Genomic DNA, 25,555 nt, shown 5'->3' on the forward strand with positions numbered 1-25,555 from the left:
CCAGACCCCTCAGCCCCAGCTCAGCCCAATCAGCAGCAGCCACGGCAGCGGGACCCGTGAAGAGCTCGGTCTCGAGGGCCACCCACCACCTACTAGCTGAATGACCGCAAGAAGTCACTTCACGCCTCTGGCCTCAGTCCCCTTCTCGCCAGAGTGGGGGCCCACCTGTGGGACAGAAGTTAGCCCACATCCCAGGACAGGCCGGCTGGGGACGGCCAGTCGAAGTCGGCTGTCTGGAATGGCGGGCGGGGCACCGGTGGCTCGTGTCACTAGCATGGGACGTGCTCACTGCACGAACGGCGTGTGTGGCAGTCACCACTGCACCCGCAGATGCATGGTCAGGGTACGCCACTTAAGCCACGTGGTCACCACGGGCCTGGGGAAGGACTGGCAGCAGGAATCTGTGGACAGAAGTGAGTTCTGGGTGCCGCCACTGGGCCCGAGCAGCCCCGACCTTGCCCTGCGCCACAGGAACGGCCGCGGCCAAACCACTAAGACAGGGCTTGACAGAATCAAAGGACGAGCCGTGGACCTGGTGTCTCTTCCACTAAGCAATCGGGAGAGACGGAAGTGTTTTTGCACACGACCTTGGCTCCCCTCGCCACCCTTTAAAGGGTGTCCCCGGCTTCACAGGTGAAGCCCCGGCCTGCGGAGCTGAGGGAGTGACCAACATTGTGACAGATGCCACCACAGAGCGAGGACGGGAGCCAGGATGCTGGAGTCTAAACAGAGATACCCTGGCCCGACTCTGCCATTTTGGGGTTGTCCACGGGTTGGGCAAGGCATTCTTGTCAGACTCAGTCTCTCCTTCCATAAAACGGGGATGACAGTCTCTACCTGAGGCTGTTATGAGCATTAAATCAAATAAAGCATATTTTGTCCTTGGGTGGCAAGGCCATCTTCAATAAATAAAGCAATTATTACTAAAACCCACAAATAATTCGCTACACACAATTATCCACTATATAAGACTTAATTGTTGCCACATTTATCTTCAATCGATTAAGCACTGGGAGCCACCACACACCAGTAACTCGTTCCTGGGCCTTCCCCACAGGAGAATGAGCAGACCCCTTCAGCGAAGCGTCTCCTTGGGCCCAAAGTGAGCGAGACGTCAGGGGACACCAGCGCCTGCCCAGACCTAGGGCCGGGATCACAGACCACCCTGTGCCCTGAAGAGGCCAGCAAACACCTCAGCCCATGCGCTTGGGTACCGGCCGCGGGAAGGACGCGAGGGCGACGGAAGTGCAAGGAGAAGCTGCTGGCACGTCTCTGGAAGACAGGCGGTCTGGGTCAGGGGCGAGCACCACCAGGTCTCTGGACCCGAAGTTCCAGTCCTCGCTATCTATCCTACAGCGACGCTGGCGGGTGGGCGAAATCCCACAGGTCCCTCCCCGAGAGCGCTCTGCCCAGCACTGGACGACAGTACAAAGCAAGCATCACAGTCCTAACCGGAGGACCGGAACCAGATGGCCACGGAGCCAGCAGGGCCCAGAGGAACAGGACACGTATGTGTCCAAAGAGGAAGACGCTGGTATGTCAGGTGAACACAGGCACGCACGCGGCAGCACACGGCGGCTGTTCCTCACACAGAAGACAGTTCTTTGCCCGCATGCTCGGGGGCTATGCTGAGAACGGGCACCCGCGGCTGCGTGTGGACAGACCGGGCAGTCAGAGGGGTGGAGGGCGGGGACCACGTTCCTCTCCAGGATTTCCATAGCCCCTGGGTCGCTTACCTGCTTCAAAGGATAAGCAACGCTTAAGCCATTTCTTTATAATCCGGGAAAGAGGTACGTGCGGACAGGTGGATGTGGTGGGGGCGGGGCCGGGCAGCAGGGTTGGCACCGCCGAGACAGCACAGACCGTCCCCGAGACAGCAAGGTCACATTGCCCACAGACGCAGGGCTGGATTTCTCTAGAAGACAGACAAACGGTTCTAAGCAGGAAAGAGCCCTGACGAGGGCTGGGGGAAGAGGGGCGAGGAGCAGGCAAGAGAAGGGAGAAGGAGGGTCGGGACGAGACGAGTGGCCCAGGAAGGGCTGGAGCTGTCGCTGGCAGTAGGAATGGGGCGGGGGAGTGGGGGGAGCTGCAAGGGGGACTCAGAGGTAGGGGACAGACACACAGCCGTGCATACACCAAGAACTTACAAGGAGAAGCAGGGGAAACAAGTTTGGACGGGTCGCTCCAAGGGACGGACGGACGGACCCAGGAGCAGAGCTTGGCGCCAGCACGCTCAGGCCCCGGTGGAATAAGGGGAGGCTGCGCAGGGGGCGCGGTCCAGGGAAGAAGAGCTGGGAGGGGGGGAGGCCAGTGGTGGCCCCAGGGCTGCATACCTGGGAGGCTGCCCGGCAGACAGGTCCCCTCGGGATCACCCAGCTGCCACAGGGAGCAAGTGCGCTCCCGACTGCCGAGAGGGAAGGAGACTGCGGCGCTCCGGCCGCACAGGATGCCGAGGCGCCTGTGGGCAGCGGGCTGGCCTCTAGGACAGGCGCGGATGGAGCCGGGAGCCCCGGCCGGGTGCTGCCGCGCCGGCTCCTGAAATACAGGCTGCCAAGTGCTCTCGAGGCCTCTCCCTTCTACAGAAGCGATCCAGCCCAGGACACACCTGTGGGCAGAGAGAGACTTGCCGCCTCCCAGTGGCCTTGGCCCTGAGCGCGCCAGAGAGCAGCGCCTGTCATGAGGGCTCTATTCTGAATGGGAGCCCAGGGAATGAGGAGTGACAGGGACTGTTTCCAGGCAGTCACCTCAAAGGCCCTCAGGGGTTGCCCCCTGGCACCCCAACTTCCTCCTGCTCTCTGGCCCAGCCCCCACCGCCTCCCACTCAGGACAGCGGGCAGCAGCACCTACGGCAGCGCCGGCAGAGACCGGGGGCGATGGGGCCCGAGAGATGAGCGGGGCCTGGGCTCCCTCAAGCACCCTTGATGTCAGGACCCATGACAGGTCTCCCTGCTGCCTGAGGTCCCGCCCAGGGGTGGCAGTCCAGGCCTCTGGAAGCCACCTCCCCCTCAGCACTGCCCTAACTCCCTCCACCTCCTTCCCTTAGTGCTGGTCACGCTTCTAAGGCAATGGTGGCCAAGCCCAAGCAGCCCATTTGGCTCCCATCCTGGCAGACGTCCAGCACTGTTGACAGTGGGCCACCTCCTTTCCTCAACCTCGACCCTCCTCTCCTCTCTCCCTGCGCCTGCACTCTCCCTCAGTTTCCCTTTCTTTCACCTCCTGGCGGGACAGCGCAGGGCGCTTTCGGTACCACAAGGCACCTCCACAAGTCACACGAGACAGCCTGAGCCTCTGTCCGTCCCTCCTGGGTGCTGCCCCAGGTGTCACCCGGGAAGACCCTCTGGCGGCACCCGGCATCCTCTCCTGTGACGCTGAGAGTGGGTGACTGGGCAAGGAACTCTCACAGGTGTCCTACGAACCCCCTTCTACCCTCTGCCAAGTCACACACACAGAGAGGCCCCGTCTGCGGACCGTCAATGCTGCCCGAAGCAGCGCTGGGTGTGAGGTCAGGTTCTTCCGGAGGCCCCTAGCCAGACCCCACTCCGGCCACAAGAGGAGACGGCAGAGGCGGCCGCGGCCGCTGCAGCACTCTTCATACCACTCCGCGGTGCTGAGGGCAGAGCCACGTCCATGCTTGGCAGACCAGGAGCGACGAGGTGGTGGTCGGCTTCTTCACTGCCACAGTCCAGGGCGATGCAGAGGCCAGCGTCCAGGTGGCAAGCCTGGTCAGGCTGAAAAGAGAAAAACTACTAATGGGGAATGAAACGTCTTCTCAGTGAGCCTGGACACGGGAGCCCTCAATGCTGCCAACCGCTACGATCTGCGTCTTGACCTGGTCCCAAACATAAGATCATCGTACATTAAAATTTTTTAAAAAATGCAGTTCAAGGAGCGCCACAGGCTAAACACAGAAGGCATCCGTAGCTGCTTCCAAGGGTATAATTCCGGGGGTGTCTCCACTCGGAAACCGCAATGCCCATCGCAAAACCCCACCATGCACTGGCACGGGCCGCTGCTCTGATGCAAAGGGGAGGGTGCAGAAAACGGTTTTGTCTCATATTTTATTACATCAATGGCTTGAAAATTTTTTATTTAACTTCAGCAAGTATTAGAAATAGAAAAATGAATTCTGCAGAATTTCACAAATAAATTTTTCGATCTCCACTAACAAATGTTATCATTCAATGGCTAAGCAATTATAATGCTATGAACATTCACCACGAGTGTGCTGATATAGAAAACAGGCAGAAAGAGACATTAAAATAGTACTTACAACAGCATTATTACAACATATTTTCTTTAAAATTCCAACGTGGATTTTATCACTTCAAAAGATATACAGCATTTCCATTATATTTGCAAACTTAACCTTATACATCTTTTAAAATCTTGAAAAATTTTTAAGCAATCTAAAAAGCACTTAGCAAAGTTGATAGGTCTACGTAATGGAATACTATCCACTCCAGTATAAATTTTAGTTTTCGGAGAAGGTGACTGTAAACACTCATTATCACACGACATGCATAGACTCTACTGACCTTCCTTCTTCTGAATTGTAACATTGCTGCAATTGTGCTTCTGGGTAAGGAGGGAAAGCTGCAAGGGCCCGGGGAGGGGCGGGGAGAGGATTGGTTTGTGAGCATTGCACAAGATCACAGAGTTCAGATTAGCTAACTACCTGGAGTCAACGTGAAGCCAAGTTTCACTTGATACTGAAAGCTTGGATCCTGGGTCACTGGGCTTAGACACAGGCCGGACGAGAGAGGAAACGAGGCTCTCGTTTGAGCTGGCTCCGTCTTTCCTTTGCTCCATTAAGCAGGGATCCAGTTAGTGTAATGCACTGTTTGGCTTATTTTTGGTATGCAGTTATACCAATAGTACATCTGATATTCAGAAAGACAAAAATAGGGCATAGCTGAAATTTAAAGTGACAATGAGCACACTTAGAGTGGTGTGTGGTATCTGCGGGAACTTTTACACACAGAAAACAACTGCTTAATTAGTCTACCACCGTAAGCTTGGAAAACTCAACAATTTTTTCATTTTCATTTTTTGATTAGAGAGGTTGGTGGCCTAATCAAAGGGTCTTTATAGGTTGAAAACGATCAAAAACCACTCTGAGGAACTGGTGTCCTGGTGGGCACGAACACACCAAGAGCACGCAGAAGGTGTGTTACACTAACCGCGGGTGCCTGCGGACAGTGGCGCCGGCCTGTGCGCCCCGGCAAGATCAGCACAACTGAGGCACAGCCATCACGGTTAAAAGAGCTATGTTACAGGATCAATCGCTGTTTCAGACCAGTCAACACAATATTCAAGTAACAAGGTGTTTAAATGGATAAGTGAAAACAATTTTTACCTAACACTTTACACACCTACATAAAATTAAATAAAAAAAACTTTTAATGCATATGCAATACAATTTATATCTTTTAGGATTTCTAAACTAAAAGTTAAACTATCATTTGCTTCAATGGTACTATATTTTGCACAATAACTTATACTTAGGAGAAATTTTCCACAAAAATATATATATAATTATGACATTCACATTGATCAATTTTTAAGAAGACAAAGCTTAAGTGAACATTGCATCCGAAGCAGTTGTCACTGTGGACCCTTCCACATCCAAACACGACCTGCTGATGCACCGAAATCTTGATATGTTAAAAAAGGGGCTTCACATAAATAAGATCCATCACTCAGCTTTTCAAGCGAAGTGATTTCTTGCATTTACAACATCGTTGCAAAGACAGTGTAATGGAACAGTTTAAAACACAGTGCTACGTTATGCTTGAAACTACAAGGAAGGAGTCAGGCAAAGAGAACCATCTCTCTTCCTTCTGGCAAACGACAACAGCGACGGCCGCTTCCCGTGGACAGAAAGCCAGAACGGGCGCTGGGGGCGGCCAAGCACACTGGCGTGGGGACTCCTCGGCGCCGGGCTAGCCCGTGAGCGGATGGTGCGGGAGGCAGTGCTGGCGCGCTGCCCGCCCCACTCCCTAAGAACATGGGCCTTTCACGCATTGCCAGAAGGAAAACAGCCCAGGCACACGGAGAGAACAGATTTACCGGCAGAATGAGACCCACAGCAGCAAACTACCTGCTGCTTCCGTAAAGAGGAAGGAGGCCTTGAGAAGAAGCGAAGAGAACCTACAGCCTCGCTTCTTGCCTAGTGTCCCCTTTAAGCGATGTGCAAAACTTGCGCCACCTCCTCTCCATGGTTCACCTGCCCTTTTCCAATGACGCGGCAGGCTTAGGATACGAGCCCAGACAAACCCTACCGCACGACTAGTGTTATGATGCTCCCCCGTCCAGGTGGGGGCAGCGAGCTGTGGCCGCCCTCTGCCTCCTCGGATGCTATTCTTCACATGCTCCTACCTGACCCACAAACACCCCGTGAGGGCACAAGATGACGAAAGTCAAAAGTCCCATCTTACTCCCCTTGTGAATGACCTTTCTCCAGATATCTAAAAACAGATAATTCCAAACAGTCTAGGTTTCTAGCCGACCCTCTTCCTAAAGAGACAATCAGCGGACTTTAAAAAAAGGGGGGAGGGGGAGCAAGGTGCTTGGGAGTCAAAACACATCAAATTTTAATTGCATATTTTAAATTCTTAAGAATTCTGTTTGTGCCTTAAAGCATCTGCATTTTTTTTTTCTTTTTGGTATTGAAAGCAGGAAAAATATTTAAATGATGCAAAACAACAGCAACAAAAGCTCCTTCAACATATTTAGTGCAGGCTGGACTGACCGTGGGCGGGACACAGGTTACATGAGAACGCGGTCTGACAGTCTATCCCTCAGCCCCGCAGTGGGTCCACAGTCTGGTACGAGAATAAGTGATTCTGGAAATCTCAAAACATTTATTAGAAACATTTACTTGTTCCCAGTCCAACCAAAAGGCATTACAGACCACTTTGTACATTGTTTCTTTTCGTCTTGGTCTTACTAGAGCCAATAAACTGGTCACTTCTCTGTCCTGTACTGTCATATTCAAAGAAAAAGGACGGTGTTTTTATCATCACATCGGTATATGAAGGACAAAGAAAGCTCTATGGGTGACGTGTAGAAGGCCAGGCGTACCAACAGAGCGGGCAACAAACAATGTGTAGCTTTTCTAAAACCCTTCCCAGCCATTCTAGTACCCTTTAGTGAGCTAACCTGACATTTAAAATCTGCACTGTCAGAATGTGCAGCAATTTCTCCCCTGTCTCCTAATCTCGGTGATGTTATCTTTGGCAAGCAATAAACTTTAAAGAAGAAATAAGACACTAAAACAGAAAAAAGGGTTGATAACATGGTTGCCAAAAGGAGAAGGCACCAATTCCAATGCACAAGCACCAGGTACAGTGGTGTGGACCGCAGCTCTTGGAGCTGGATGGTGGGGTGGGGGGATCCGGAAAAGACAGGGTGGCTCCGGTCCTGCGATCACAATGCGGAAAGCTGAAGGCAGAAGTGTTGAAGTCCACGTTCCCTTTAAGCTAGTGTCCGAGGACAGTTGCTGCGAATGAGCTTTTCTATCACTTAGGAAGGGAGAAGGGTGAGATTCAAGCCAGCTAAATTTACAAACCATAATTACACCCAACGTCTGGGGGAAAGGTGAGCTGTCTGAGGATGTTTGGCACAACGGAGGTTATAACGCAGTCTGCCAGTATACTGTGATTTCCAAAGAAGCATGATATCACTTAGGTGGTTGCCTCAGAAAACAAGAGAAACTTCCTAAAAGGCCAACAGGGTCACAGTCACTCTGAAAATTACATTATGCACAAAGGAGAAGTGGCAGGCCATGCAGGAACAGAGTCGTGCCTTCCAAGTCGACTACCTGTTTGACGCTGCTGCTGACTGGGCAGAGCTGCCATCGGTGGGGCTCAGGAGCTTCGCCCGGGGAGGGGTCCCCAGAGTCACAGGAGGCGTGCAGGCCACGAGGCTCCCCAGCACTCAGGCAGAGTGTGGGAGATGCAAGGGGCTCTCCGGGAAGTGGCGCCAACAGGGAGGAGCAAGCACAGGATTAAGGCAGATGGAGCAGAGGACTGAAGTGTACGCCTTTTTTGGTAATAGCTGCTTGTCCACAGAGATGTGATGCCGACGGCTAGGTGATGTCTTGGAATACCTGATATCCTGGGTAGCGCAGTCGTCCATACCAAGTGCTCAAAGCTACCAGAGCTTCTCATGAAGCAGATGCGTATCTGACGTCAAGAACAGAAGCAGCCTGAGGAGAGAAGGGGAAGAAAAAAGAATCAAAGAGCAGGTTCACACCACGAACCGCTACCTCCGGTGTGCTGAGCCAGGACGAGAGGCTGCGGGCCGCCCGCCTACCCCGAACACACGTGTGTCCCGAAGGGCAGGGCCTGGGCATGGCAGGGAGGGTACGAGGGCGGCCTGCACGGCCAGATATCTCAGGCTCAAATCCTGGCTCTGCCACTTTCTAGATGTGGATCCTTGGACGAGTTATTTCTTTCCCAATTTCTGTTGCTTCATCTGCCGAACAGACACGATCCTGATGTCTACTTCACAGGATCAGATAAAGTCGCTGGAGAGGGAACGTCAGCACAGCGCACGGCCACAGCAGCTCTCGGGTGTGTCGGCACTGGCTGGAGGGAGGCCTAACCCACTCAGCCAACAGCCCTGGCCTGTGCTGGGACATGCGGGCACACACGAGAGCTAAGATCACAGGATCTTCTTGAAAAGGCTCAAAAGCATTTCTTTTCTTTTTTTTTTTTTTTTTAAGATTTTATTTATTTATTTGACAGAGAGAGATCACAAGTAGGCAGAGAGGCAGGCAGAGAGAGAGGGAAGGGGGAAGCAGGTTCCCCGCTGAGCAGAGAGCCCGATGCAGGGCTCGAACCCAGGACCCTGGGATCATGACCTGAGCCGAAGGCAGAGGCTTTAACCCACTGAGCCACCCAGGCGCCCCTCAAAAAGCATTTCTTAACTAAAACGAACTCCCAGACCCAAACCAGAAGGTTTTAAGTCGTCTTCGTGCTCATTGCTACCCTCATGATGCCTCTCTTATTCCTAGAGAAACCACTAGGAACCCCGAATCTGAAAATAGCATTTTCTTTGGGCAACATCACAATTTATGAGAACAGCTGTTACAACAGCAGATTTCTCCTCACGAGGAACATACTCATGTCATTCTGCAACCTGAAGGGAGACTAGCTCCAAACCAGTCCTGCCCAGCATCCCCATCACCCACTCTGGCCACATCACACACCCTGCTCTGTACTGTGTCTCTGTCCACTTCAGAGAATTCTAAACCTCAAAAGCTCAGAACCCAGAGGCTGCCTTCCCTTCTCAGCCCTGAGGGAAAAAAGCCTACAGCTAACAGGCCATTATGTTACTGGAACTTCTGGCAATTCTGATGTCCTCCTCCCTGTCTGTACTACATTTAACACATAAAATCTGAGGGCGGAAGGAGCGGGCAGGACAGCAACAGACCTCTTTCTTAGTTGCTAGATTCCACAGACTACACAAGAACGAGAAATTACAGGGGCACCCAGTTCTGGGCACTGACTAGACAGACCATCAACCAGCATTCTAATGAGTTCCCTCAGGCCCCTCATGGACACAGAGAAGTAGCTGGTCCTTACAGACTGATTTCCTTTTGCAAACTGCCATACGAAGACGAGAAAAGCAGGGTGGTCAAGCGGGAAGGCTGGTACAAGGAGCACCAGAAGAAAGGGACTGCAGCACCTGGCTGGCTCGGTGGGTTAAGCGTCTGCCTTTGGCTCAGGTCATGATCCTGGGGTCCTGGGATCCAGTCCCGCACTGGGCTCCCTGCTCAGCGGGGAGTCCACTCCCTCTCCCACTGTGATCACTCTTGGCTCTCGCTCTCAAATAAATGTTTTTTAGAAAGGGAGGGAGGGAGGGAGGGACCAAATAAAAGGAAACAATGTGTGTGATGGTGGGGATTTAAATGACTGAAGAGGTGAAGATGTTTATAGATAACATGAAGATCATATGTAAAGGAGAAGTGCTGGTTTTGAAGAGAAGGTTGGGCAAACAGATACATGGAAAATCAACCACTAGAGAGAAATGAAGACATGCTGCTTGGTGGGAAATGTGGTCACGGGTGATCCAACACTCCCAGAGTCTGGGAAGAGAATTATGCGGGCATTTTGATGTGCAATCAACATGGTGAGTGGACCATGAAGAATGGCCCTTCTGGACCACAAAGAAAGAAATGTTAACTGTCAGTGAGTGAACCAGGCTTAAGAAAAGGGAGGAAAGTATATGGAAAGAACTCACATCCCATCCCATTGGTGACAGCCCTTGGTCCCAAATTTACGACCACATTTTTTAGGCTAACCCTGCCAACACCCACTCTGATTAAATTTTAAGAAGGAAGAGAGCCAAAGCTTCCTATTATTTCTGCTTCCTGGGACTAAAGCTGAAAAACACATGGAGGCTGTCATTCTAGCAAATTCTAATGTTCCTTCCTTGGTAATTCTCATCTTTCAATGCTTCTTGAGTCCAGGATGTGAGGAAGTTAATTTGCTGCTGAAGTGGCAACTAGCACTGGGACAATAATTACTGCTAAAAGCTGCAAACCCCTTCTCCCTGCTCACATGCTGCTCCATCCCAGGGTCTCGGGCTGAGCCACGCATGTGCATGGCTTGGGGGAACACTCACACTGTTATCAACAATAATTCTGTACACTTACTACAAAGGTTTTCTGGTAGAAAGCTTTAAAGAGTCTAACAGAGTGGGGATGTTTTGATGCCCTTTTGACAGACCTACAGACACAAAGTGCCTGTGGCCATGTGCGTCAGTGCAGAGGCACAGGGAGCGCCATCTACGGCGTGTTGGGTGGGGGATGTCCCAGGTGAGGCATTCTGTGTGCTCCGGTGTAGGGGTGGGGGGCGGGGGACTCTGGCTGCTTTTATAACTAGGCTCTTAGAGTAAAGGGGGAGCACAGACAATACAGAATATATCATTTCAAATAATTCCTGCATGGTCTGAGAGAGGCTTTGATGAGAAAGTGACTTTTCCTGTAAAGCTCAATTAACCCTTAATCCAGGTCAGTGAACAAACTCAAGTGTCAAGTGGCTGGAAGCGAACTCTCCTCTCTGCCCAGCCCCACTTTGCTCCTCTGGGGGAGTGGGGGTAAATATATGTAGCAGGGCTCACCAGATAAGCTGGAGAAATGACCAGCACCCGCTTCCCAGGAAGCGGGGTGACAGCAGATGGGGCTGCGCAGCCTCAGTAATCCGGCGGCCCAAGCTGGGCGGAGTCGGCGGATGACATCAGTGCAGCTATCCAGGAAGACTGCCAGAATGTCAGCCACCAGCCCGGAAGGTCCAGCCAACCACACAACCTGGAACTGTCCCCATCAGCATTTAAACCCACTGGCCCCAAACATCCAACAAAGGCTGGATGGTCTGGGACAACGGACAGACCTCGGAGCTCCTGGCTGGCTAGCTGGGCCGAGTCCCCGGCAGTGCCGAGTCCCCGGCAAGTTCATTAACCTCCCACTGGGAGGACAACCCATTTCACAGGACTGAGTTTGACTAACACTGCTCAAGGCACTTCCAATTTACTGCTTTATGGCTGAGTTCTTATGTGAGCTAAGAGAAGTCGGTAATGTGGAATGTTCTGTGGCTGGAGAAACCAGGAAGGAACGAAGAATTTGCACAGGAATTAAAATGTGAATAATATACCTAGTGACCCAAAACTGACTGGCGCCAACTACTATGGCATTTATAGGTAAAAGTCAAGTCACTGACAGAGCTGAGAGCTAAAAATATTTCCAGAGCTGAGAAAGGCCATCAAAGAAGAAACCGCATCTCAAGCATGAAGCTGGCAGCGATCCTATTGTTTCAGATTTACCTCGTCTTCCTCTTCAGGCATCTTGATAGAATTATCCGGGGACTTGATAGGTTTCTGGCTACTGGGCCCGTTGGTCTCTTCTTTACCATGCTCTGCCTCCCATTCTTGTAAAACTTCATCTATGTTGAAGCGGCGTCGATAATTTACAAAAAAGTTTTTCACTTGTACCACTGATTTGTTCCCAATCACATCTGAGATTGCCTGAAAATCCCGGCCGTACTTCCTGATGGCTAAGGATGTAAGAGAGCATTGCTTTTCAATACAGGGGAAAAACAACTGAAAAACCCATACAACGGAGACTTGCCCCTTCCTTTATCTGGATAAGAAAACACAGGGGGCTTCTAATAGTAGGCACTATCTTTTTTTATTATTATTAACATTTAGTGTATTATTTGCCCCAGGGGTACAGGTCTGTGAATCATTAGTCCTACACATTTCACAGTGCTCACCATAGCACATACCCTCCCCAGTGTCCATCACCCCGCTGCCCCTCCCGCCCTTTCCTCCCCAGCAACCCTGTTTGTTTCCTGAGATTAGGAGTCTCTTATGGTTTGTCTCCCTCGAGATCCCATCGGCAGGCACTATCTTAATGCATTACACCGGTGAGGAAAAAGCAGCGATGTAGATCCATTTCGTAGCTGACTGATCCAAGAAGTCCAGCAGGACCCTGTCATCCAGAAATCTGCACTTTTTATCACCTCTCCCAAGATACCTGAAGTCAGCCAGCCCCCGTCCTGTGGCTATGGGCACTCTGCATTCTTCTTTTCAGGCTCCCCAGGACTAGAACACCTCCAACAGTAGAATTCTGACAATCTGCTGCTTTGGGGTTTTGTACTTTCTGACCATTCAGAACCCAACATGCTACTCCACAAGTGGTGGGATGGGAGTGGGGTGAGGAATGACTTTTCCTAAAGACGGCCACAGCCCCAAACCCACAAGAAGGACTCCCCCTACCTTGTACCGCGAGGAGCTGCTCTTCTGTGGTCCACCGAGCATTGCACTTCTGCACGGCCTGCACGTTCAAAGGAGTCATGTGAGCAAAATGCATTTATAGGTGCGTCCGTCCTTAAGAGAACTAATGAATCTTATTTTTTCTCCTATGAGAATTTCAACATCAACTAAGTTCTCAAAATTGTGTCTATACCTTTCTATGGGAGGTATACTGGAGATGTATTACATAGGCGTTCAATTCTTAAGCCCAGAAAACTTGGTTACGAATTCTAAGAGGGCGTCAACAGAACCCTACCTCTGGAAGCCGATATGGTTCTATTCCACCGTCAAGTTTTTCTTTGAGAGCGCTGTTTGTCTGTTTAATATTCTGAATCTAAGAGAAAGAAGAAAATATTTTAATTTTAAAAATGAAAAACTTTTATCAAGATATGAAACGAAAACGGAACTAAAAAAAAGTAAAAGAAAAAAAACCAAGAGTAAAGAAGTACTTAATCTGTATGGTAGCCAAGGGTCCCTAGAGTACCCCTTCAGAGCATCTAACTAGATGCTTTGACTTGCTCAGAGCAGCAGACAAGGGACAAGAAGGAGGGCATGGCGGTGAAAGGGCTCCTGCGTGCACAGTGCTAACCCATCATTTCCTAACAGTTCAACCCCTGAGTAGCGTTTCTGGAGTCTGACACAAAAGACAGGCAATGCCTGGGCTTCCTGCCACACAGAATTGAGCTCAAGTAGCGGAGCCCGCAGAGTCAAGCCCAAAGAGAAGAGCAGGACTGCAAGGGCAGCCTCGCAGAGCCCCGAGCACTGTCTGTCCAGGCACCACACAAGGCAAAAGCCCACACTGTAGCCTTCTTTAATGAGAAGAAAAAAGAAAGCAATCTGTCAGTTTCCCACAAGCAAACGGCAGTCCTCACTTTCTCACAAACTATCTTTTCCACATTATTGTTTGGATGCGATGCACCTAATCTTTCATAGCCCCTACCTCATCAAAGGAAAGACACAAACACCACCAACCACGCAATCAACCCATAGCTCCTCCTGACTTCCGCATGGACTCCTGAATGAGCAGGGTCCTGGGAATGGGCCCTTCCTGCTCAGCCCTACGTGCAGAGGCATTTCTGGGCCGAGCACCAAGAGGACTCTGACCCTAGAGTTTTTCCTTTCTGAATAATCCCAGTGGCAAAAAAAAAAAAAAAAAAAAAAGCAAGCAAGGAGAAAAACAAATTCATTTTCCCAAATAAAACCTCAAAGACACTCATGAGCAGAGGGTATCCTCAAAAGCAGAAACCTTATTAAGACAAAGAAAAGCAGGACTTTGAGAGGTAGTCCAGAGGATGGGAGTCTAGAGGAGATGGTGGTGAAGGACATGGTCTCAGGGACACTTTAATAATTCTCTCCTCTACATAGCTTTTTATACTTAGACAAAAATTTCATTTTCAAGTACTTATGCTTTACAGAGTTCTAGTTTAGCACTTCCTTTTCTATATTTTACTTCTTCTAAAAGGTTTAAAAGGGAGTGGAGATATACAGGGGGCCAGTGACCCAGTAAGTAAGATCAGCGCTGTCAGGGACCAGAAAGTGAGCCTGTCTGCCACTCGCAAGGGCCTCCAAACCTACCAGAAACAGCCCACGCCAAACCTTTTTGTATTAATGTCAAATCAGAACATAGAAACAACTGAAAAGGCAAATATAGGAAATATAAACACTAAAACCAAAACTGAGGACCCTGATTTACTGAAATTTGCTTTAGTTCACTTTTAAAAAGGTCCAAGTCAAATAAAATAAACTAGTACCAGAAACTGATCCCCAGCAGGCTGCTGGGACAGTGACACCGAGCTCTCAGGGCAGCATCAGCTCACAGAGAGCTCTCTGATGCAGCATTATTCTGCCGCGGCGGCTACTTGACACGGGAGCCACCAGCCACGGAAGCCTCCAGCCCCATGCCACCACTAAGCACCTGAAATGTAGCTTATGCAACTAACGAATCGAATTTTTCATGTCTTCTGCTTTAATCCAAACCTGAATATAAATGACCACGTGTGTCTACTGGCTACCTGCTCAGACAGCAGGATCTTGGACTCCGGGTCAGAGCTCTCAGGCACCAACCAGCCAAAAAATGTTGCAAGACATTCAAGATTATGTTCACTGGACTCTCCTTGGGCTAAACGTTAGACCTAGGAACCTGTGACAGGGAATTAGTGAACTTTCAAAAGTCAGCAATCTAGAATACTCCATGCCACCGAGCAGTCCGGTTAAATACATTCTTCTATTCACTCCGGCTTGTTGTTCACATACGTATGAACCTTGGGATACACTGCGTTGTGATTAAGTAACATACCTTTCCTAAGGAGACCAACCTACTTACCACATGCATTTTCTCTTCAAAATCAGTAAAGCAGCACAGAGATTACGTAAGTGACTACATGGCAAAACATCCACAAATTCTGAACTAAAAGTTAGCTCTAAATTCTCATTAACCTTCATCTCTCTTGCTAATGTGTTTTCCTTGTTACACACACTCAGTGTTTACTACCAGAATAAGAATAGGGTTTAGCTGCCGACGTCATACCAACAGGAAAGAACGTCAGAGTGGCAACAAGCTGCGTAAGAAATGGGACATGAAAGTCAGCAGCATTTAAAGAAAAGACAAAAAAGCAGTGGACTTGGCCTAGCGCCTCACTAGACCTCCCTGCTGAATGCGACTGGTCTACTTTATTGTGTCACTGCCTCACTCTCCACTCAGGAAGACCTAAGGTGGCAGGCACTGGCAGCTGGCTCATCTAGCAGACGCGTGTTTCCCAGCCCCCTTCTCACAGGCATCTTCCGCAGAGGCTGGTGGTCTTCCCCGGAGCTAGGAGGAGCCATTCTGCAAAGCTCTGGCATGCAGAAAGGACAGGAGTTCCTGGGAAGGTAAAAACTCTTCCTGCTCAAAGGACAGCCGGGTTGGCTCCGCCTCCGGCCCCTCCTCTCTGCCTGAACGCAGATGTGGGGCCTGCGAAATGGCTTCTGGAGCTCCCAGTGTGACAGGACAGCAGGGCGAGAAGCCAGGACACTGAAAGCGGCAGAGGAGAAAATGTGGAAGAATCTGGGTCCTCGACACCACCAGTAAACAGGCAGGCTATGCCAGGAACCACCGGTGCTCGGAGTTCTTGCTATCTGATAAACATAAATTCTGAACTGTTTGAGCTGCTGTTGGTTAGTTTTTCTGCTACGTCCACGCGACCCCTTCCCTGATGCCCACCACCCCCGGAGGCATCCAGAGAACGTCCAGTGTGGGCCGGCCGCCCCTGCGGGAGAGCACGTGCGTCTGGCAGCAGCCCCGACAGGCTGTGGGGGCTGGACAAGCCGTCTCCTCTCTGCACACGTGACCCCCTCTATTCTGAGTGAACCCGAAGCAGCTTCCTTCACTCAAAAACTCCCACTCCTGATCCTGGCCGTGAGCCGACGGCCGTTACAGCTGACTGCAGTGTCAGTCGCACCTCCATGGAAGAGGGGGTCTCATTTTCCTTCCTCCGTGTATGACCGCCGAACGGCATTAGGGACGCACTCGGCAGAGGGGAGATGAGCTCCCGTGCAGAGGAAGATGAAAATGCATGTGGGAGCTCACAGCCCCGTCAGAGAGCTCTTCCACAGCCGACAGAGCTTAAAACGCTCTCTCCTGCAGCAGCCCTCAGATAGCCCGGAAGATCAGGCAGGAAGGATTAATCTCCTCATTTGAAAAGAGGCCCAGAAAGATTAAGTGATTCTCCTAAGATTAGGGTGCAGCTGTGCCAGCAGCCACGGCTGGAAGCCAATCCTCTGACTGCACAGGGAACACTGGGTCCTGCTCTGTGCTGCCATCGGACACGAGATGACAGACCCGGCCCACAGACCCCTCCTCGTACCTGTGACATGATGGCGGGCTTCCTATTTAACCTTCCACGAACTATCAAGATCAACGAGTCAAAAGCAGCAAAAAATAAAAGTAAACCATTAGTCCACCACAATTTGGTTGAATTCCAGAGAGAAGGATGGGGGAGGGGCAGAACACTAGTGAAAGGACAACATTAGGCTACTCAGTTCAATCTGCAGTTTAAACATACCATGTAAAAATCAGATTCAAATGATGAGCCATTCCTCATATGAGACACAAGTAATTACGAAAGGATTAATCTTAAAAACAGTATCCTTTACAGGAGTATCGTAACGCACCAAACGTCTAGGGTAACTCTGACAAAGCCCTGGACACAGAAACGGCCCAACACCGAGAACTTCCAGATCTGCGCTGGTGGGGGCAGGTTATGTTCGTGAGTCCGGACTAGTTCTCCAGTTTAATGCTAAGTCTCTATTTTGATCTATACCTTCGATACAGTCCCACTAAAAATTCTAGAAAAATTGTTCTTCTGGAAACTGAGAAGGTGAGTCTAATTTTTTTTTTAATTTATATTTATTTATTTGTCAGAGAGAGAGAGAGAGAGAGTGAGCGCAGGCAGACAGAGTCACAGGCAGAGGCAGAGAGAGAAGCAGGCTCCCCCCTGAGCATGGAGCCTGATGTGGGACTCGATCCCGGGACACTGGGATCATGAGTCCCGGGATCATGACCTGAGCCGAAGGCAGCCGCTTAACCAACTGAGCCACCCAGGCGTCCCGTGTATCTAAATTTTATATGGAAACACAAAGGGCCAGGATAGACAATCTTAGAGAACTTTCGATCTAGACCCGATGCTCGGCTTTGTAAGGGTGGTATAATTAAGGCAGGACAGGATTGGTGAAGAATGGACACACAGACCAGAGTGAGTAACAGAAAACCCTAAAGCAGATCATGCATATATGGACACGGGATCTAAAACGAAGGTCCTAATGCACTGAGGTAAGAAAAGGATAGTCTTCAATCAATAGTACTGTTAGCTCACGTATGTCAGCCCTACATGTAAGAGCACACACAGAAAAGTATTTCTGGACTGAAGACCACAATGTGAAGGGCAGAACAACACTCTGAAGACAGCATGGGAGAGTCTATCTTGATAACCTTAGAAAAGATTCTGAACAAAACCTAAGAGCACTGGGACGCCTGGGTGGCTCAGTTGGTTAAGCGGCTGCCTTCGGCTCAGGTCATGATCCCAGCGTCCTGGGATCGAGTCCCACATCGGGCTCCTTGCTCGGCAGGGAGCCTGCTTCTCCCTCTGCCTCTGTCTGCCTGTGCTCGCTCGCTCTCTCTCCCTCTGTCTCTGACAAATAAATAAATAAAATCTTTAAAAAAAAAAAAAAAAAACCTAAGAGCACTAACCATAAAAGGTAAAAATGAGAAACTGGACTACATTAAAATTAAAAATTTCATCAAAAGATAAACCATTAAGAGAGTGAAAAGGCAAGCAAGCTTCAGAATGGGAAGGAGGAAGTAATTCTGCTCCCACACCCGGGCCGGGGGGAGAGGGGTAATTAGGCAAGGCCTAAGGACATTCCTGTTGGCACAACTGATGGGGGCAAGGTGCTACTGGCATCTAGTGGGCAAAGGCCAGAGATGCTGCTGAAAATCCTACAAGGCACAGGACAGCTCCTCAGGACAAGTTATTATCCAGCCCCAAATGTCAACAGGGCTGCATTTAGTAAGCCCTAGTGTAGTGGAAGCAAACTCACATACATTGACATGAGCACCTTGGAAAACTGTTTGGGATTGTTTCTGAAAATGCTGGACAGGGGCCGACTCTTGGTTTCAGCTCAGGTCATGATCTCAGAGTGGTGAGATCGAGCCCTTTGTCAGGCTCTGCGCTGGGAGCCTGCTTGAGATTCTCTTTCCCGCTCCCTCTGCACAACCCCCTGCCCTCGAAAGAAGGGAAGGGGAGAGGAGGAGACGGGAGGGGAGGGGAAAATGAAATAAAATAAAATGTTGGTCATATTCATACTCTATAACTCAGCTATGTATCCAACAAAGATGCATACAAAACACACCAAGAGTCATATAAAACCACATCAGTACAATCTGTTAATGGCCTAAAGTATCGGCCAGTAGTACAAAGGGTAAGTCACGGGGTATTTACACAGTAATGAGAGACATCGTCTACGGCTCTAGGCCACCTGGATGGACCTCACGTGCTGCATAAACACAGGAAATGAAAGAAACCACATCATATGATTTTGTTTATATAAAATCCAAAAACGGATAAAGATAATGTGTGGTTTAAAAAGTCCGACCAGTAGTCAGCTACTGAAAGAAAGCAGGTAACGAGTGAGGGGCATTAGTGAGGCGCTGGAGGACACGCCGAGTCCCAGCAGGGCAGGGATTACAGGGGAAAGGAACGGGGCTCGGGAGGCGCTCTTCTCTTGATCAAGAGGGTGGCTGTGCTCACACTGTGAAAATCTCACACATACACACACACACATATAAAAATCTTCAATTTCAAAGTTAATTTAAGAAACATCAACGGATCAGTACCTAAGATCTTCTGTCCAATTCCTTAGAAACAAAATGCCCTTTGGAGACCTGTGAAGAGCACAGCTACGTGCGTGAAACACACAAAGGCCTCTGGAGCACCGTTAGCCCTTGTGCCAGCACCAGACCCGCGGTACCTGCCGCTTGATTGAGACCAACTCCATATCTAGCTGCCTGAGCACCGTGGTGGCGGCCGTGGCGTTGGCAGAAACAGCCTCCACGTCTTCTTGAGACAGAAACATTCCTTTGGGAGGTTTCCTTTTTGCTCTATTTTTAGCTTGTGTACTATGTTTCTCTTTCTTGATCTGAGGAACTGTCTCCGTAGGGGGTACCTGCATGATACACAGATTTGATAAATGAGACTCTGAAACATTAAAATGCCAAAGGAACAGTAATAAGCATATTTTCTTAACATGGCTCTAAACAATCGGGAGACAAATGCCATGCCATAGCCCAAGTACCATCTAGAAACCCCAACAGGCAGTTAACAGGAACACTGGCTAACACATCAAGCAGAAGCCCCTGCCTCCTGTATACACAACCTTCTTCTATCACTCTACGCCTCCGGCAATAAGCATGCTCAGTTCCCTGTAGTAATACAGGAAGAGAACAGATCTGCATTCTCATCTGTGTGCTATGTATATATGAAGGGGAAGCTATTTTATCCTAACAGTTCTTAGCAAAAGAGATGGATTTGGGAACACAGAAAGAAAAGAGAAAAAAAAGATTTAGCACATATATAAAAATCCGTTTAAATTCTTTAAATCTATATAGAAGTTTATTAAAATATAAATTTCTATACAAAACCAGATGACTTTTTTTTATGTACCTTTTTTGGGATGACACTTAACTTTCAGGGCAACTGTGTAATTTGCCTCAAAAATATATGCTGTCTTTTCACAATGCACAACTGCTGCTAATTTTTTTTAAGTGCTTTCTCTAAAACTGAAACCTTTGGAAATGAAATGTAATAAAACCTTGGCAAGAAAAGGATACTGACTTCCTGAAAACAATTTTAAGAAGAAATTTCTGTAATTGTTCATAATTGTATCTTATTAGCATATTAACATTTGTTGGTGAAGCTGAGAATACACAAGGTTTTTTGCTTCCTATTTGAAACACTGAGATAAGCAGACTCTGTCAATTACGATGGTGCCAATGAGGTCTTGAACAAGTGGTCATAAGCAATACATAAAAACATTAGTAGGCAATAACCCATGTCTGTAATAGCTATGCTGTTCAATAAAGATCACCGATGGACCATGTACCTGTTTTAACAACATTTTAGTGCACACAGAATGTAAGAAATAAGTCATTTTCTATTTTAATCAGAAATTGTGCTATATAAATAAGAATTACAAAATTAATGTAAAATCAAGACCTTCCTCTTTCATTTAAAAATGTCCCATTGAAGAGCCTAATACAGAACAGTGCATCAAAGCAAAGCTTCCTAAAAATTGCAGGTACAATCTGACTTCCTGAACAATCTAATTTAGCCAACTGTTAAAATGGTCTTATTGTTTGGGTATTCATACAAATCCCTGGCTTGAGTACTGTCCATAAAGAATTAACCCATTTTCAGTTTGGCAGTATGTAGCAGCACACCAAAAGGAGCCTTAAAAATGTAACTAGAAGACACCAACCCAACAATTCAACTTCCAGAAATTTGTTCCAACGGAAAAAAATTCAGTGTACTAATATTTAATCATGAGATCACTTCAGCATTGTTTATAATAGCAAAAAGCAAGGTGGGGGCTGATAAAAACCCTTAAGATTACTTGGCTGAATTATGTGTGTATGATAAACTAGCAAACAACTACGTATACAAATATATGATACAAAAACATGTTCAAGAAAGTGTAATCGTAGAAGGTTATTAAAAATTATGTATTAAGATCCCATTTTATGTTTTTTAAAAAGTGAGTACAGATTCAGAATTATAGAAGTAGACATATTCAGTTCACAGGAAGTCATCTGGAAGAAGACACCCAAATGTAACGGTGGTCGAATGTGATAATCATTAAGGGTGTGAATCATCTTCATTCTCCCTTTTTTGTTTAGCTGGATCTCCTACTTTGCCTAGGGAAAGCACGTTATTACTGGTGTGATTTTTAATTTCAGGTATGTCCAGACCCTTTTCTTTTTCCTAGTATAGACTAAAACAGCTGTTTTCACACTTTAGAATCTTCTGTCAAGAGAACTCTATGAGGTTTTACTGAAACTACAGATACAGACTCTGTCGTCAGAAGAACACTTGTATGAATATATGAAAGTTACATCCCACACTGAGATGCAACACTCCAGCCTGAACCAAAGGGGCTGATGGGCACCAATGGACAATGAGGCCCTTTCCTCCAGGGACTGTATCACGAGCCCACCAAGGGCCTGCCACAGATAATGCTGTGTTGTTCAGGGTTCCCGATCTGTGCAAGGAGCCTTGGGTTTGACGGAGGGCCCCCAGGCATCCCACATACGCTTTAGTCAACTGTTATGAATGGGCAAAATAACCTTGGACCACAACCCATTTCGAAAGGTTACTAAGGTCATCTAGATACTCCATCGTTCTCAGTGGACAGTTTACAATAAAGAAATGTTATGTTATAAATATACAAAACAAAAGTCATTTACAATTGTAGGAATTCATGGGTCTCTTGAATCCTTTGACATACGATTTTAAGATGTGAAAGATTAAAAATTCACCATGTGTAAGGCTCACCGCCAACATCACCACTGCTGGTTCTGAGTAACGAGCAAACGTGCACCGAGTCCCCGCTAGCCCCCCGCTGTCCTCCCCAGAACCACCGTGCAGGCCCCTGGGGCTGGCACTCAACGAGGAAGGAGGCCCCAAGGGTGGAGAGGAGGAACCAAGCCCTCACCAGCTCCTCACCAATACCACCCCACCGCTGCTGACGGAAGGAAGAAGGCAGTGCGGACGGGTGCCCAGTGGGCCAAAATCCTTACTCGATAACGCTCTCACTTCCTTTAGGGCTTCCTTTTTATTCCTGTTTCTTGGCAAACAAAATTCTAAGGTATATAAAGTAACATTAGTATTGTTTAAAAAGTCTTATCATGATGCCTTGTACATAGCATTTAATATATTAAATAGGTTAAGAGGAATGTTTTACTTATGGAATGAGTAATAAAGTTTATTTGCCTAAACAATACTAAGGAAAAAAAAATACCTCCTTTTTGCTTTCCTTGTTTTGATCAATCTCAATGTCAATCGGGTTATTTCCATTTGTTTCTTCCAGTTCATCCTCACTGGAAGACAAGAACAAGTTACTGAAAGATTATTTGGTACTAATTCTATTTAATATACAAATATAAGCAGTAAGTTGATTTAATGACAGATTTAATATAAAATTAGTATGTTTTCAGACTGCTGAGATTTAAAAAAAAATTTTTTGATTCAAATAAAATAATATCCAACTTCCTAGTTTCCTTGGTCTACATGATTTAAAAAGAAACTATTAAAATGGGTCCCTAACTCCCGAATCAGGTCTAGAACACTGTTGCTTTACATGTGCAAAATGCTTCTTCTCAACTCTCCACTGAAAATGTCAAATTTGAGATGTTTATGTAATTGCCCCATAATTAGCTTGTGGAGGGCTAGGACATGATCATGAGCCGTAAATGGGAGATTACTCAAGAATCGAGTCCTGCTGCACTGGGAACAAACTCCCCGACAAGTAAAACTCCATTTCAAGTCCCAGGAGTAGACAGACGCTCATAACTCAACACAGTGTGAGGGTGGGAGAGGCTTCTTGGTGGCCTGCAGAGGTTGGTACTTCAGATTAGGTTAATTTAAAAAAGAACATTCATTTTGACATGGTACTTCAAATGCTCTTCTTTATAGCCTTCCATGTATTAATTTTTTAAAAGACCTCTGTAGTAGTTAGGACCTTTGTTTTAAAAAAATGAGAAAATAAGGCTGACACAAGTCAAGTAGCTGGCCTCAGTTTGCCCACAGTTTCGACCAGCTCAGCAGTAATGGCAGCCAAACAGGCAGCTGTTCCAATGTCAATGTCCCCACTGTCCCAAGAATCCATCCTGGGTGGCTCTGCTACCCCTCTCTCCACCCACCCTGCCTGAGGAGAGAGTGTCTGAAAGAAGAAAGAGCCGGGGGCTGAGGAAAATTCTTTCCCAGACCCTGCCATTACTGCCAACAGTTTCTTCGGTGCCACAGCCATGTGGCGTGCCCTTGTTGGTCTGCGTCCTCACAGCAGGTGGGAGCACAGCCGGTCTCCCTACCCTTGGTGCTGATGACCAGGGAAGGGAGTACGCAGGTGTCAGCCGATGCTCCTACCATGTCACACAAGGACAACAAATCCCACTTATTTATTTTAATTTCAGCTGATTTCAGCTGAGCATACCTATCTGTAGTAAGAGATTCAATTTATAAAAAGTAAATGAGACCAAACATATAATGGATATAAAAACGTTTAATCAAAAGTTATTGGACCACTAAAAACAAATTCAGTAGTGTTTGCCGCTTCTGATTACCAAGAGTAATGATCCAAGAACAGGTGCACTCGTGTATAAGTGGCAGACGGATCAAGGTCAACAATGTCACAGGCTCTTGAAGCCAGACATGAGAGCTTTGCAGATGTTCCCACCACTGCCCCCATTTTAAAGCTGAGTCCACGGATCCGAATTCTCCAAAAGTCAAACTTCTAATTTGTTCCCACATGTTATTCTATTTAAAATCATAAAACACTCTCCTGCAATGGGGCCATGGAGATCATACAGTCTCACTTCCTTCACTTTATTTGTACTAAGAGTTTTTAAAAATAACATTACAGAAAATGTGGAAGACATAATTTTAAAAAGCCACTTACAGTCCCACTGACCTAACACAAAAACCAGTATGTGTATGTGCTGCCTTCCGGACTTGAAGCTTCTTCATTTTAGAGTCGAGGAAGTGATGACTGGGGAAGGCCCGAGTGGGGCAGCGTGGCCTGGGAGCACACATACAGAGAGCCTGCGGAATTCACACTCGGACCTGCCCCGTGTGTGAGCACAGGGCCATTCCCACTACTCTGTGCCACTCAGAAGTCCGCACAAGTGTTGAGTAAGATGTAGCATGCTCACTAAGCTATCCTTAAAACTAGATCCTTATTAAGGAGAAATCATGAAATCTCTCTCTCTCTCTGCCCCATACACAAAACAGGTGGTGAAAAAGGGACGGAGGAGATCTACACTACACAATCACCTCCTAACACATCAGACATTAAAGCACGTCACACAAATCCTGCATATAAGAAAGGAAATTCAACCTAGGAAATAATGGATTCCTTCTTATTAAAAGGAGACACCTTCAGGGGCAGGAAAGACTATGTGGGCAAGTTTGCTCTTTCAGAATGGAAGCTTACTGAACACAGGAAGAGAGCAGTAAGGAAAAAACACCTGCAGAAAAGAACACGTGTTAATGCAGCTCCTGAGCATCAGAGCAAGAGTATCTGTGTACATGTGGCTCTAGCAGGAAGGCCCTGGGGGAACCCACCACCGGACCTTTCCTTTGTGTGTCTACCAGCTCTTAGAAATTCTACTGACCCAAGAGATCCCCACGTGGGGAGACATCACCTCCGGACAGGCACTGACCTCTCTTCCCGCTCCCGCTTCTGTTTCCGAGCGTGGCGGTCCATCACACTGGTTTTAGTCCTCGTCTTCTTCCAAGAGTAGTAAAATTTCACCAGACTTGCTATAGATTTATCAGGAAGCTAAACATAAAAACTGAGTTGGTTTCGATTTAGAACTAATCTCCCCAAATCAAGTGTGCTCATTAGGTACAGTTAATAAGGGTTGTCTCACATACCCAGAAATGTACTGTCAGGGCCCTTTTCTCTGAGAAGGAGATTCAAAGAGAACTCCTATCAATACATTCCAAACTACTGGGGCGCCTGGGTGGCTCAGTCGTTAAGTGTCTGCCTTTGGCTCAGGTCATGATCCCAGTGTCCTGGGATCAAGTCCTGCATTGGGCTCCCTGCTCGGTGGGAAGCCTGATTCTCCCTCTCCCACTCCCCCTGCTTGTGTTACCTCTCTCACTGTGTCTCCTTGTCAAATAAATAAATAAAATCTTAAAAAAAAAAAAAATACATTCCAAACTACTGCAGTGTGACTGGAAGTGACATTCAGCCCAGGAAAAAGATTGCTAGAGCAGTCTGAGATGAATCCAAATGTTTACCTAAAGTTTCTAGCCTAACACTCGGGTTATTTTTTTTAAAAATTCATTTTAGCACTCAGGTAACTACCAATAAGCTTTCCTGGTAGGACTCCACCAAATGGCCTTCTACAATAGAAGAGATAAGCAAACCTTCCCCAGGCTGATAGGGTTCCATGATGCTCTCCCTCAAGAAACAACCATCAAAG

The 25,555-nt window shown here is 47.9% G+C and overlaps 1 protein-coding gene and 1 pseudogene across 1 annotated transcript in view; both read right to left on the minus strand.

Annotated features, from left to right (window-relative positions):
• Window positions 1-1,439: 1,439 nt before the first annotated feature.
• Window positions 1,440-6,432, minus strand: LOC116856294 (annotated as a pseudogene).
• Window positions 6,433-6,648: 216 nt separating this feature from the next.
• Window positions 6,649-25,555, minus strand: part of RCOR1 (REST corepressor 1) — a 113,086-nt gene continuing 94,179 nt past the window's right edge. The window contains exons 6-12 of the mRNA XM_032839680.1: window positions 24,788-24,906; window positions 22,369-22,447; window positions 19,324-19,518; window positions 13,076-13,153; window positions 12,784-12,841; window positions 11,830-12,059; window positions 6,649-8,209 (exon numbers count right to left, since the gene is read on the minus strand). Of these exons, the coding sequence (XP_032695571.1) occupies window positions 8,168-8,209; window positions 11,830-12,059; window positions 12,784-12,841; window positions 13,076-13,153; window positions 19,324-19,518; window positions 22,369-22,447; window positions 24,788-24,906 (801 nt within the window). The 3' untranslated portion in view covers window positions 6,649-8,167. The remainder of the gene's footprint in view (window positions 8,210-11,829; window positions 12,060-12,783; window positions 12,842-13,075; window positions 13,154-19,323; window positions 19,519-22,368; window positions 22,448-24,787; window positions 24,907-25,555) is intronic.

The sequence above is a fragment of the Lontra canadensis genome, unplaced genomic scaffold (genome assembly GCF_010015895.1).
Source record: "Lontra canadensis isolate GAN:19392208 unplaced genomic scaffold, GSC_riverotter_1.0 scaffold108, whole genome shotgun sequence".
NCBI classification, from domain to species: Eukaryota; Metazoa; Chordata; class Mammalia; order Carnivora; family Mustelidae; genus Lontra; species Lontra canadensis.